Source organism: Thunnus maccoyii, chromosome 6 (assembly GCF_910596095.1).
Source record: "Thunnus maccoyii chromosome 6, fThuMac1.1, whole genome shotgun sequence".
Lineage (NCBI taxonomy): Eukaryota > Metazoa > Chordata > Actinopteri > Scombriformes > Scombridae > Thunnus > Thunnus maccoyii.
Genome location: NC_056538.1, coordinates 26,317,885 through 26,331,991, shown reverse-complemented (window position 1 = coordinate 26,331,991; position 14,107 = coordinate 26,317,885). Strand labels below are relative to the sequence as shown.

The 14,107-nt window shown below is 37.9% G+C and overlaps 1 protein-coding gene across 1 annotated transcript in view; it reads right to left on the bottom strand.

The window, feature by feature from the left end:
- LOC121899268 (glutamate receptor ionotropic, kainate 1) overlaps positions 1-13,557 on the bottom strand; it is a 29,928-nt gene extending 16,371 nt beyond the window's left edge. Inside the window, exons 1-3 of the mRNA XM_042414980.1 lie at positions 13,148-13,557; positions 4,164-4,331; positions 3,780-4,037 (exon numbers count right to left, since the gene is read on the bottom strand). Of these exons, the coding sequence (XP_042270914.1) occupies positions 3,780-4,037; positions 4,164-4,331; positions 13,148-13,232 (511 nt within the window). The 5' untranslated portion in view covers positions 13,233-13,557. The remainder of the gene's footprint in view (positions 1-3,779; positions 4,038-4,163; positions 4,332-13,147) is intronic.
- Between the last annotated feature and the right edge of the window lie 550 nt (positions 13,558-14,107).

The following is a 14,107-nucleotide window of genomic DNA, read 5'->3' as shown; positions in this document are numbered from 1 at the left end:
GGTCACTGAACCTAAAACTAAAATGTCTATATTGACGTTAGTTTGACTAATTTAATATTTTGCAGTTCCTCACTGTGACCACTGGAGGGCAGTAAACACCTGATTCTAAATGTACTACTGTGTATAGCTTTCTAACTTGATTTATGTGACATGTATATGTATCCTGTTCCTCTGCGGTCTATTTTGTGTACTGTTTTATGCTAAATCAGAGCATGAAAAGTTTAAGCATAAGCAGTGAGATGGTTAGGGTAAGGGGTCAGGGGTGTGTGTCGTAGTAAAGTGGGGTTGTTGCGTAGGTCTGCAAGACTGAAGATAGACCCTTCCAGTACAAAATCTTGGATAGGAAATGTTCACTGCCCTCCAGCAGCCACAGTGAGGAAATGCAACTAATTAAATTTACCAAGTTAGCATCAATGCAGAAATAATTGTATACTTAAGTTTCTGGCAAAGATAACAAAACGGAACTGTCAAATTAGGGTGAACTATACCTGTAGTTGCACCCATTTAACATGTTGGTTTTTGTGTGTTGAAGCAAGACATCCATAAATCATGCCTCAGTACTTCTGCTTTGAGAGGTCATTACTGCAGACTTGGATGTTTTTGGAGTGGTCTGTGTTTGGAGCCAAACATCATTAGCATCCACCACTATTGTCAACAACAAAGCTGGCTAAGTTAGTGGATGACGTCATTGCGCTGTGAGTGACACCGAGCAGAACTGAGGGAAGGGGTCTGGACAAGGAGCCAGAGAAACGATTCAGTGACAGACATGGCGGGAGAGTGTAGAAGCTACAATGAAAGTAGCAGTTTCTGCAGCAGAGGTACAATATTTTATTCAGATTCTCCTTTCCAAATGACCTGCTGTATCACCATCTAATGAACCACCAGACTGTTAATTATTTGCCTGGACATACTGCCATTCACGAGCAGAGCAGGTCTGACCTGCTGAGAGGACTCATGCATCATTTTGCACACACAGTCAGAAAAACAGCCTCTTCTGAAGGTAAGACACATACAATATATCATTAGCACTCTGCAGTGTGACTTGTGATGTTTTGTTTTAGTGGTTGTTGTGATTGCTCTGTCACGTGTGTTTATCTATTAGTCAAAGATGCTGTAGTTGTGATGGGCTGCAGAAGTCAATGATAGGCAAGATTATATTATTACTGTAACTATAAATAACTAGGGCTGCATAATGATTATTTTCATCATTGATTAATCTGTTCATTATTTTCACAATTAATCAATTAGTTGTTTGGTCCATAAAATGTCAGAAATGGTGAAAAATGTTGTTAACTGTTTCCCAGAGCTCAAGGTGAACATCTTTAAATGTCCACAACCCAAAGAGTTTATTATCATTGAGGAACAAGAAACAAGAAAATATTCAAATTTGAGAAGCTGGAATCAGAGAATTTGGAACTTTTCTTCTTTTTTCTTCTGACTCAGAACAATGAGTCAATTATCAAAATAGCTGGTGATTAATTTAATAGTTGGCAACAAATAGATTAATTGTTGCAGCTCTACAAATAACAATGTTATGACTTTCTCTGCAGCCATCTGGCATTTAGGCCTAACTTTGGCCTATGGTGTGAGTATAGTATCATTTAGGACATGATGATGCCTTACGTTGTTACAGATGGAGGCACTAACTGTTTACTTAACCACAGTAAATCTGTGGTGTTAGCCACAGTGCTTTACTGTGATACACACAGTAAGTCTATAGGTCAAATTATAGCATTATTGATAAAAATGAAAACAGAAAATCAACCATTCCTGTTTAGCATTTTGTATGATAAATAACTTAAACAATTATTAGATTGCTGATGATAACCTTTCTGTCGAATGACTGTATGATTAAATGACTAATTGTTTCAGAATTTGCATAGCATTTCAGTTGTGCCCACTGCAAATTTATGATGTAATCAATAGTGTTTTAACTTTTCTTCTATTACTATTAAAACACAATACAAATAGTAAAATTTACACATCACCATCACCATGAAAGCAAAGGTATATGACCTTTACCAATAACACCGAATGATGATTCAAGAAAACCAACGAGCTGCCAACTGAAGGTTGTGAACATTATAAGAGCCTCTGTTTTGTTTTATGATTTTAAAAATCTCCCAGGACTGGTTTGCACAGAAAAATGTGTCTGAGTAAAGCCACAGAGAGACACTTCATGCCCTTACACATGTATCTACACACGCCCACATATATATTCACACATACATGTACACTTAGTGTTCATCTGGGTATTTTATTTCAGTCTGTTATAGCAGAAGGAGCAAACTCCTGCCAAAGCATGCCCACCTCCATTTGAAAGGCCTGTATCTGCTGCCAAATGGAAGTAATGAGAAGAGTAAATTGAGGAGGTGATTGATTTCATTAGCTTTGATGAGTGTTATGCTTGTGATGGCTCTGTTGTTCAGGTCTGACAGGTCAGGTGTGGGGAGGCTCATGGCTCTGGCTAAGACTCATGGGATCTGTAGTTGCTGGCTTTCTTTTCAGGTTCCTCACTGTCTGGACATAAGTGATTAGCCTCATTCGTAGCTGCTATCTTTTCTTGGTAGCTTAACATAGATAATGAACTCAACTCAAAGCCCTTCACACTCAACTTTCACTCTTGTACCACAGAGGCCTTGTCTTCCTACCACCAGCAAACACTTCATCAGCACTTTGAGACATGTAAACACACACACACAGAGACACATACACACACACACACACACACACACACACAGTCAAACAGTTGTACACATTCATGGACACTCAGTTGACAATTTCAAATATTTATGTCTCATTCATAAAGTAGGGCGGACAAAACACCTCTCAGTAATAATGCAATAGCCTACAATCCTGCAACAGCACAAACTACAGCCTTCAAAATCAAGTTAAATCATCACCTCTGTAAAACAGTTTAATCAAAAGCCATACATTATAACTTTCTGAAGGTAAGTTATTGCAAAACAGTTGTATTAGACTGCATTAGTTTTAACTAGGTGTACTTGCAAATGCATGTACAGTGTGCACACATTTTAGTTGCCAGTTTCTAGTTCAGTTGGTAGTTGCAACATTTTATGCATATGCTCACATGACTATATTTGATATAATTTGGTATTAAAGTTTGTGTGTTTTCTGCTATATTTCAGGCATAACCGCAACCTGAAGCATATTTTTACATTTCAAGTCCATTTCTTCTGTTTTATGTGCATGACTATCAGTGGTGGAAAGTAACTAAGTACATTTACTCAAGTACTGGACTTAAGTACGATTTTGAAATACTTGTACTTTACTTGAATATTTCCATTTGATGCTATTTTATACTTTCACTCCACTGCATTTCAGAGGGAAATATTCTACTTTCTACTTCACTGCATTTAATTGCTTTAGTTTCTTTTCAGATGAAGATTTGACACAATGGATAATGCACAACACATTGTTAAAAATGAAACCAGTGGTTTCAAACCTTTTTGGCTTTTAACGTCTTACAAAAAGCAGTGTGTAGTTAGATTCACATTTCAGATGTCTATGACTTATTAACAGCCCCAACCTAATAGTGATGACTACATTAATAGTGTGTTGTGCTCTGAGTGCTGCCAACACGTCGGGCAACCTGCTAATGTGCAGCCTCTGCTACTCAGCCTGTGTAGACATTGTGTTAATCACTTCTGACATATGTTGCTGATGTGTTTTTATGCTTTACTGCTGTTTTGATCCCTGAAGTTCCCTCTGAGATTCATACCATATGTCTCCTATCATTAAATCTCATTTTCACTCACCAGTTGCATCCTCATAGACAACAGTGACTGTCTTCCACTTGTAGAACTGCACTATGTCCAGCACAGCTCGGCTTATGGAGGTGTATTCGGGATAAAGATTAATGTAGAAGCTGTCTCTGTTGTCCACTGACGGATGTTTCCAGCGTGTCTGGATGTGAGGGACTTCGAGGGCATTACAAATAGACTGGACCGCACTGACAGATGAGCTGTGAGAGGGACCAAACACGGCCCCAACACCCAACGCCAACTGGTCACAGGCTGAAGTAATGAAACACAAAGTGGAGATGGAAAATTACCAACTGAAGAGACACTTGAATCAACAACAATCTCTTTATTGATTATTCAATGCAACAGGCTTTGAATATTAAATGAGATCAACGGTACCTCTTCTTGATGCCTCAAAACTGTCGAACAAATTTATTCTCTGGATGTCATAGGTCAATGTGGTGTTTGGCATTAAGGTCCGGTTCCTGTTTATGTTGGTTACAGCAAATTTAAAGGCCAGCTCCTCAACACTAATGGGCTCATTCTCAAGCGTCTCAAAGATGCCCCCTGTAGGAAGAGAAGAAACGAGTAGTATTAGTTGCAGATCAAACAAGTTAATAGCAGAAAAATGTTGATCCAGTGACTTCATTCACCTCCATTATATTGATTTTGTAAAGTCTGAATGTTATCATGACTGCATTCTTACAGTTGCGTAATGTGGCCCAATTTTCTGTGTAATTCTGTCACATAATGCTATTAAGAGACTAGTTGAGATGACAGGATTTAATCTCATTCAGAGAAAAGCTTGACCTTTGCCAACTTCACCCTATTTATGTGGCCTAAATTTCACAAGCTGATACAATAGCCTTTGTGAAAGTGTGTGATGACTATGATAGGAAGACATACCAGCTTCACTGCTAATACCTCTAGGGAGTTATCATATCCAGTAATATATTATTATGGCAGACGCATCCAACACAATCTTTTTACTCTCCTTTTCTCTTTTAGAGATCAGTCATTTTTGATGAAATCGTACTCAAATATATAATAGTAATATAATAGTCTTCATCAATCAATCAATCAAACTGTATTTATATAGCCCCTTTCAAACAAATCAAATGCAATTCAAAGTGTTTTACAAGCAACTGACAAAATGTAGGATGCTAAAAATGGATTTAGAGACTAATTCACACCAAAACAACTAAAAAGAAAAAAGTTAATTGAAAGAGAAGAACCGGAGCACCTGAGGGTAGTCTGGTGCAAGGCCACGTAGTGCCTTATAAACTAATTAAAGAATTTTAAAATCAATACAAAAACTAACAGCTAAGTAACCAGTTTAAAGATTTTAAAAGACTTTAAAATAGACAGCAGAATTTTGAATTAATTGTAGCTGATTTATTGTATTCTTCGGTAGACCAGAAAGGAGAGAGTTACAGTAGTCTAGCCTGCTAGTTATAAAAGCGAGCATCAGTCTCTCTGCTCAGAGAGCATAATGGCCTCACTTTGGAGATGTTCTGCATGGTCTTGCATAATTACATCCCTAAACTTACTATAATTGGCAATAATCTGGCCAATAAGAATAGGCTTGGCCAGTTTGTCAGAGTGGCCAGTAAAGTTATTGAGGTGGGTCAGCTGCAGCTCTCTGACCTCTACTGAAGGCAGGTCCTAAGGAAGACCCAGGACTGTCCTGATCAACACCTGCAGAGTTTTCAGAGTTCAGGTTCAGAGTTTGAGCTCCTGCCTTCAGATCATAGATACAGAGCTCCTGCTCAGGGGACAAAAAGATACAAACTCTCTTTTGTCTGCACAGTAATTAGTAGCCTGAATTTGCATATGTGATCATGTGAAGTGATCTGACATTGTTTGTCCCTGTCCTCCGTCTAGATTTTTGCATTATGTTTTTTTATGATGAACGTGTTTTTTATATACCTGCCTGCAACCAAATTTCCACTGGTGAGATAAATAAAAGTTTGACTTTGACTATGACTTTGACTTGACTTGATGCGAGTAAAGGGATTAGGCATGAAGTGACTGAGTTTCTATCTGCCTGTATATCTATCTGTCTCTGTATACTACAGCTACATTTTCCTCTCTACATGTTTCTCATCAGCTGACTAGTCACCTTCATTTTCTTCAGGTACAAATACTTTGGCCTGTGTGTTCTGCAGCAGAAAGGTTTCAGTGAATCCCATATATAATCCTCACATAAAGTCCTCTGAAGTGCTGTTCAGTTATTTAATATCACCAATCTTTTTTTAAACTTTTTAATGAGACATTTTCTGGCCATTCTATATGAATCCAATGTACAGTAAACTACAGTATGTAAAAATCCCAGCACCTTATGACCTATAAAAACTACAATGAAAATGCAGAGCTAACCTCTGAGGTGTCACTGCTTATGGAGAGGCTGCTTTATTGTCCCTTCATATTGCACTGGAAAAGAGGGAAGACTCTCAGAGGCTAAATGAGGTGCAGTGGATTAACATTGACCGCTTTTCGTGTAAAAACCGCATATTGTATGACAAAGCAGAATCATTTTTCATTTACTAAAACATACTTAATCATCAGCCATGCAAAAGGGATTTTCATATCATGTCTATCTTTCCAGTCATTACCATAACTACCAACGTGCACCTGAAAGTATCCGAGTTTAACATGGCATTTTGTAAATGTGACATTCTAGTGAGTGCTATAATCAGAGCTACAACCAACAATTACTTGCACATTTGTCTCTGTTTAATTGATGTATTGTATAATTTTTATAAAATATCAGAAAATACAGAAAAATGCAAATGACTGTTTCCCAGAGCCCATCGTAAAAATGATTTTCCTGTCAACAAATTAATTATTCTAATTTCAACAAATCAGTTCAAACTAAGAGATTCTCAGAAAATAAGCAAATGACTACCAAATATCAGAGTAACAGAAAAAGACACAAGACAGTAATCTAAAGTATTAACCATTATCAAGTAAAAAAATTACATAATATACACAAATATTATAAATCAATGTAACACTGGAATTGCATTTTCCACTTCATCCTGCACACACATACACTGTACATTACATAGGACAAAGCGATAAAACACTGACCATTGCTTTCAAAATCAGCTGAGACCACAACTGTCAACATTTCATTTCAAGATACATTTCTCTTTTAAACACAATCACTTTTCAGCAGGCTGTGTGTGCCAGGGCCACAGGGAGGGGGGTTGTTTCAGAGTTGAGAAGATCATTCTGAAAACCATCCAACTCTTAATCCACTGTGTTGCTCCAGAAAGATGACCGTTCTAGCATGCCACGGCCGGCAATATGGCCATATATTACTCCAGCCATGCACGGGCGCTGCATACAATGTTTTACATTCCAGTTACATAAAGTGCAGCATGAAAAACATTAGGATTAAGGCCGGAAAAACACTGGATTGTCACCACCTGCATAAAGGGCGGTCAGACTCGTGTGAGATTCAGCGTCCTTATCGCCGCTGAAAATGCCCCTGCATGTCGATTTCACCCAAGCCTTTCAAATGTAAATCATTTAAAACATCTGGGCTTTCAATGATAGGATTTCTGAAATACTACAGTCAGAGCTAACTGTTTGTTCTCACTACAATGACATTCACAAGTGCAAGCAGATATAATGCCAGTTCTGAACAGTTAAGACAAGTCTGTTTCTTAATCCTAAAAAAAAAAATGTTTAATAGACTGCTGTAAAATGTACCAAGGGCACATTCACAATTTTTCTTACAGTATAATAAAGACTAAAATAAGACACTTTAAAAGTTCTGCCATTTTCAAAACTGTTACTTACGTTAACTATGAACACAAATTATGCCATCACAAGATGCCATTTCAATGCTGCAATAATTTGCAAATGACCCCACTTCAACACTGTGGCTACAGATGGCAATAGGTCATTGCACTGTCTAACAGTCTTTGAAGAATTGCCTGTGAAATTGTGATTGATTTGGATGGAGAAAAGGCCTTTAAAAAGCTCCCCTTGAGACCTTGATTGTGAATGACCTTTTTCTTTGGTGTAGCATAGCCTCAAACCCCAAACTGAGAGAGCCTTGTCTGGACTCCCTGGTCACTAAAAGCATGCTTGAAAGTGCCAATCCTAATTATGGTTACCAAGCCTCAGTGAGCAGCTGCTAGGACCTGTTAAAGTCCTTAATTCTATTCACTGCAATATGAATTTCCCAGGCAAAAATACAATAACCCTCTCACAAATTTGCAGAGAATATATATTCCATCTCTGTGTCCTTGATGTGACTTTTTCCTTAAAGGTGTTTTTAATATAAAAAGGGGAAATAAACATGAGTTTTGACCAGCCATTCTTGATGTTTGCTTCAAGTGCAGTGGCTGCAGCTAATGTCACTGGATTCAAAAAAGAGAATAAAATGATTTATTCAGAGCTTAACATTGTGCAGACCTCACTCCTTTGTACCCTGCAATGAAAAATTTTTGCACCTGAATAATTTGCCAGGATGTGCGCACACTTGGTCCCTTTTAAGGATTCAACAACAAAAATAATGCAAGTGGCAGCATCACAGCATCATTTCCAATCAGCGATTTTGTTTTCCTCATACTTTAACTAGGCAGTGAAAAATAGATGGTCCTGTTTGTGCGAGAAATAGCTGCAAAAATAGCTGCTGCTATTTAGATTTTCTGATTTACATTTTTGTAGTTGACCTCTAATCACAAGCATAATCACAGGCACAGACTCAAATGCAAAAGCTCCAAATGCAGCAAAAAACATGTACTGTATGTATCTGCAAAGTGTGTTTACTGGCAAATAATACAAATGAACAGTGGACAATGAAACTGCATAATTTGAGATGCACCATACCAGTCCTTAAAATAAAAATAGCTTGCCTATAAATTCAGTATTTATCAGCCTTTAATAATACATTAAATGTTGCCTCTTCCAGCAAGAAATTGATTTAAACTCATTGATAATCCTACAATAGCTTCAGACTTAAATGAAAAAGACATATTAGTAGCACCACTCACATCTGGACATGACCGTTGCATATAAACAGACAGGAAGGTCATATTCTTTTAATGAGCTATATAAACTGTTTACACATGACATTATTGTCAGAAAGAGGCAAATATGACATCTATTTTATTGCACTGTTAGCTTATTATTTTTCCTCTTTGAAGATTGGTAGAAAGGCAGATCCCAAAGTGAAAGAAAACACATTTATCTCTCCTCTCATTTCCACCTGAGATAAGATCTTAAATTTCTGCTTAAAGAGCGTCCAGGGGGATTCAGTGTGACGGCTGTTTGTCTGCAATTCAGCATGAAGAACGCCGGTGCAAGCAATCAGCAAAACACCACTGAAAAATATGCAAATACTGAATAAAACAACTGAGTTCTATGTTAAAAAATATGTCTTTGTGTAACAGACATTATTAATATACCTGAAGTTGTTAGACACTGTGTCAGGAAATGACTTATCTATCTGTTAGCTTAGTTATTGTGCAGCAGGGTACAAAAGCTCAGCTATAATCACTCTGTCGTTATCATAGTCATGACCACCATCAAACACCCAGACATCTGGAGGGAAGCAGCAACAGGACTCCACTTCATTTTGAGAAAATGAGTTTCAAATTAGCTGATATATTCATGTGGTTGAAAACTGAGGCCGGAGATCATAGTCTTATCTCTATAGGCATTTTCTATTAAAAGACATGTGTGCATATCACCAGGAAAATAATTAAGTTTGTTCCTACTCCAGGCTCCAACAATTGTGGTCCAATGTGACTGAGTCAACACTGATGTCCACATTAATAGTTTACTCCTAACATTTTTTAGGTTGAGGAAACAACAAGCAATCCCTGAAGACACTTTGAAATCAACCAGCTTTGATCAGAGCTCATTACAATATTTCATCTCAATCTCCTTCCCTGGTGACAAACCTTGACCATACCTAAGGATCCAAACAGGCACAAATGTCCAGGTTATAAAGTAGCATACCGTACAGCATATATACAATAAGCTAATATCAGTTAATTTATCTGTCTAGCTTTACTTTAAATGAAGAGTAATGATTAAAAAAAAAAGAGTCCAGTGTTTAAGATTCATTTTTTAACCTACATGCCCTCGCTTATTTCAGGCATGTACCACCACCACTCTAACATTAAGTGCATGCAAAAATCTAGATTTCACATCCTAAACATGATCAATATTTTGTAAAATAATTTATTATTTAAATAAATTTAGGATATATAATAAATACATTCATATATTCCATGAAGAAATTGATTCTTTGTGGCTTTTGCAGTGTGATACTGCGGCCTGTAAACAAACCTGCCTGAACACAAGTCTTTTGAGCAGTGCTGTGTGGTCGGCTTTTGAATGCAACTCCACAAATGGGTCACCGGATCATGACTCTGTGCATCTTTATATTCTGCACTTCTACATTTTATAGGGTAGGATAAAAACAACACTAAAAGGAATCAATTTTTAATATACGATGCAGTTAAAATGGGGAATAAGCACCTCACACTTTCTGTTTGCAGATGACACATGGATCAATGCACTCACTCAAAAGGCTATTAGCGAGCAAATTAACTAAATGGACAAGAAAGAGCTGCCTTTGACAGCTTATACTTCAGTAATTACAAATGTGAGCTAAAACGTGGAGGTAAAACTATAAAGTTAGAACAGAAATCACCTCAAAAAGTAAGGAAAAGCTTCTTCCTTTTTATTTTAATACTGCAGAGTTTTTATAACGGCTTTATGATTAATGCAATTTATAAAGAAAAAACTAACTGAAATTCTCGCTATAACTACCATTAATTAATTTTCAATATAATTTTCAGGATCACTGAGCTTCCATCTCATCTTTAATAGGCCAGACAATGCTGTGGGGTGATGCATGCTAGGAGGTCACAAAAACAAAAGATTCTGCTCATGCTGCAGGCTAATGCTGATAAACCCTGAGGCACTGCTTTTTATAGATTTCTGTTCCTCTCTTCAGTGCAGAGAGCAGGAAAAATAACATGGTTCAAGTTTAGGCAGCTGGGCGCACCTTTTCGTAACCCAGAAACAAAAAGTAACATTAAGAAAATGATCTTGTGACTTTGTCACTCTGTGCAATTATCACATGAAGGGGAGTCTATTAAGGCAGAGGAACACAATAACGTAGTGTTTTCCTTTCTCCCCTCTCCCCATTCTGGGCCAGTTCCCAGTGAGAACCCCCCACACCCCTACAACACCACCAGTACCACTCCAACCTGGGCCCATGCCAGACTGTGAATGAATGAGGAGGTCCTAACCAGTCTACTGTCTTCGTTTGATGTGGAGCACTGAGGTCTCTCTGTTTAATGGGGAGCTGCTAGCGACCTACCACCAAAACATTTAGGCTAAGAGAATAAAAATAAGGATTATATTCTGCATCACTACGTCAGGAAAATCCTGAACCACTGGATTTAAGACTATTTAAAAGGGAGATGGATTACATCTAATGATATTTCGTTGGCCAGTAGTAGCTAATCACACCTTTTACATCACATGGATCAGATCATAAATAAAGAAATCAGATATCACTAATACATAAAGCACGCAAGCAAGAGATAACAGGAATTTAACAAACAGCAAAATAGAGTCGAGGCCAAGCCACAAGCTGCTGCTTCTGTGCTCTCCCCAATGATGAGATTTGGTCGCTGCCATATTTGGGGAAGAGACTTTCTGCATAAAGAAGATTAGTGTTAGTTGTTTAAGGGCTTGGGGGAGAAGATTTACCATTATTACCAACCCCAGTGAAAAGAGTGGAAGCCAGTCACAATCTGATGCCAACACTTGCCAAGACAGAGAAATGTTAATTGAACCAAGCCACACACCATATGGGGGAGATTATGATGTGTGCGGGTCATGCAGAGAATGACAAAGATTAGGTGGCCTCGGAGAGTGATAGATGATTTAGAGAGATTAACAATATAGTGCACAGATCGGGACTGGTAGAACAGGGACGTGGCGCCGGCCTATTAGCCTTTAAAGTTATGCAACGCCAAGTCTGATTGTTAAAGTCTTTAGAAGTAGAGGAAATTTAGAAAAAAAACAGACATGCCCTGAGCATTGAGTGGAGCAGAGAGTCCTGAGGCCTAAATTAAAATAAGTCATTTTTTGTGATGCAATCTACTAACCCATGAGACGAACAGTGGATAACCAATGGGAGAGGAGTAGAGAGCATAAACACCATCTCATTGTATTCTTTTGTTTCAGTTGCATCAGAAATCAAAGGGGGATAGTCGGAGCAAGGGCTCTGTTTGTCCAATTACAAGTGCAGAGTGAAGCTGAAAGTAGAGAAGCCCTTCTTGTCAACTTTCAAAGGCTACACAGACGACTTTCGACTCAGATTCACTTTCACAGATGTTACTGGCTATCAGCGTACATATCCACCAAGTCTAAATAACTTTAGAGTTTGTTAGATGGGAAAGAAGCCAAATATAAAAGTTTCAGTGAAACTGCCCACTCTTTATTCTTTAGCTGTGTATCCATTTCACATTCCTCTGTGCCAAGACATCATGCCAACAGTACATGCTTTAAGATGCAGCAGTAAGCCAACTTAATCACTCATCTGCCTCTGACCTGCTCTGTCAACATGGAGGAAAAGAGAGAGAGACTCTGGCATTGGCCAACCAAAGTGGATTAACATGATTTTAATGGAAACCAATAGAGTTGTTTCATGTGGACCTGCTTTATCAACCCCCCACTCTGTCCACAGAAGTTTGAAAAAGACAAAAAAAATCCAGTAATGAAACTAATAAGAATACTGTAGAAACATCACAACAACGTGGAAAAGGTTCCCAAAGGACAATAATATATTATATAGTATGTATTAATCCAGTTTCACTCAATATAAACTCACTATAGTGTGTTACATAAAAACACACATTATATGCCCTTCAGGTATATTACAGCAGATGACAATATGATTGCCAGATACAGTAACAAGAGTGTTAGTGACACAACAAGAGACAAAACATTTCAAACTGAGCTGTGCAATTACTATGAATGGATGTTTTTGCATGACATGCACATATTTAATCTGTGGATTATTCATCCTGGCAGGCCTTAATTAAGTATAATGTATAACTGATTGCTCAGCTTTAAAAAGAAGCAAAACTTCACGCTCTATAGGCATCATGAGAGATTAAAAAAATATCTCAAATTATTATTATACGACCGCCAATATTCACTTTCTCTTTTTTTAATTATAGATGCACAGATAGAATAAGTTATCAGTCCCAATGGGAAATAGGTCTTGTAATCATAGGATTGAATATTAAAACACTTGATGAGTGCACAGTAGTAATCTGCACATTAACAGTCAGTAAAAATGACTTTAAAAATATGACAATTTTACCACTTACCAATTCTCAGGACTTGCTGCGAACTGAGCCAAAACTCTGCCATAAAGTACAGCAGTGAAAATAACAGTCCCTTCCTTTTCGCCATGGTCCTCCCTCCAGAGTCGAGTTTAACATTGATATCAGTTTTTCTGCCCTCGGTAATTCATGCTGATAACTTGCCAGTCCTTGTATCCGTAACAAAAACAAACTGGCATCCGACCCACATCCTGCCCTCACACATTGTGATGAGGAAGAAAAACAACAAAAACAAAAACACAAGCTCCACTTATAGTCGCCAATTATCAAATAAACTCCAGTGTTCCCATTCTAAAATCCTTCCTGTGCAGCCTGTGGGGTTGGCTTCCCACATTCACTGTCCAGATATCATGTTTTTTTTTCCCGGTGCACACTTGAATTGTTGGGTGCAACTGAGGAGGAGCACTGTGCACTGTACTCCTGCTGTCAAGTCCCCATAAATGCACAACAGTATTTCCAGTTACAAATTTCAAAATAAAAGACATTTTCAAATTTATTTTATTTATACAGCACTTTAAAAAGCAAACAGTTTTTTGCACAGACACATACAGTATGTACACTCATACAAGCATAAAAACATATATGTACATAACAGATGTTGTGAAAATAAAGTAAGAAATCAGATATAAATTTAAAAAAAACAGATTGAACACAATTAAAAGCCAGAGAATGACAGTGGGTCTTAAGATGCATCTTAAAAGCATCAACAGACTCAGCATGTCTAATGGCCTCTGGCAGGCTATTCCAGAGCTGAGGAGCCACTACAGAAAAAGTCCTGTCCCCGGCCTTTATCTTTTTTCAATGAACGGGGTACAGCCAACATGCCATGGTAGGAGGCTCTGGGGGGTCTCATGGTGCTCTAAGGGCTGAGAAGTTCTGAAATATATGTAGGGGTGAGACCATGTAGTGATTTATAGACAATTAGAAGGATTTGGCATTTTGGCA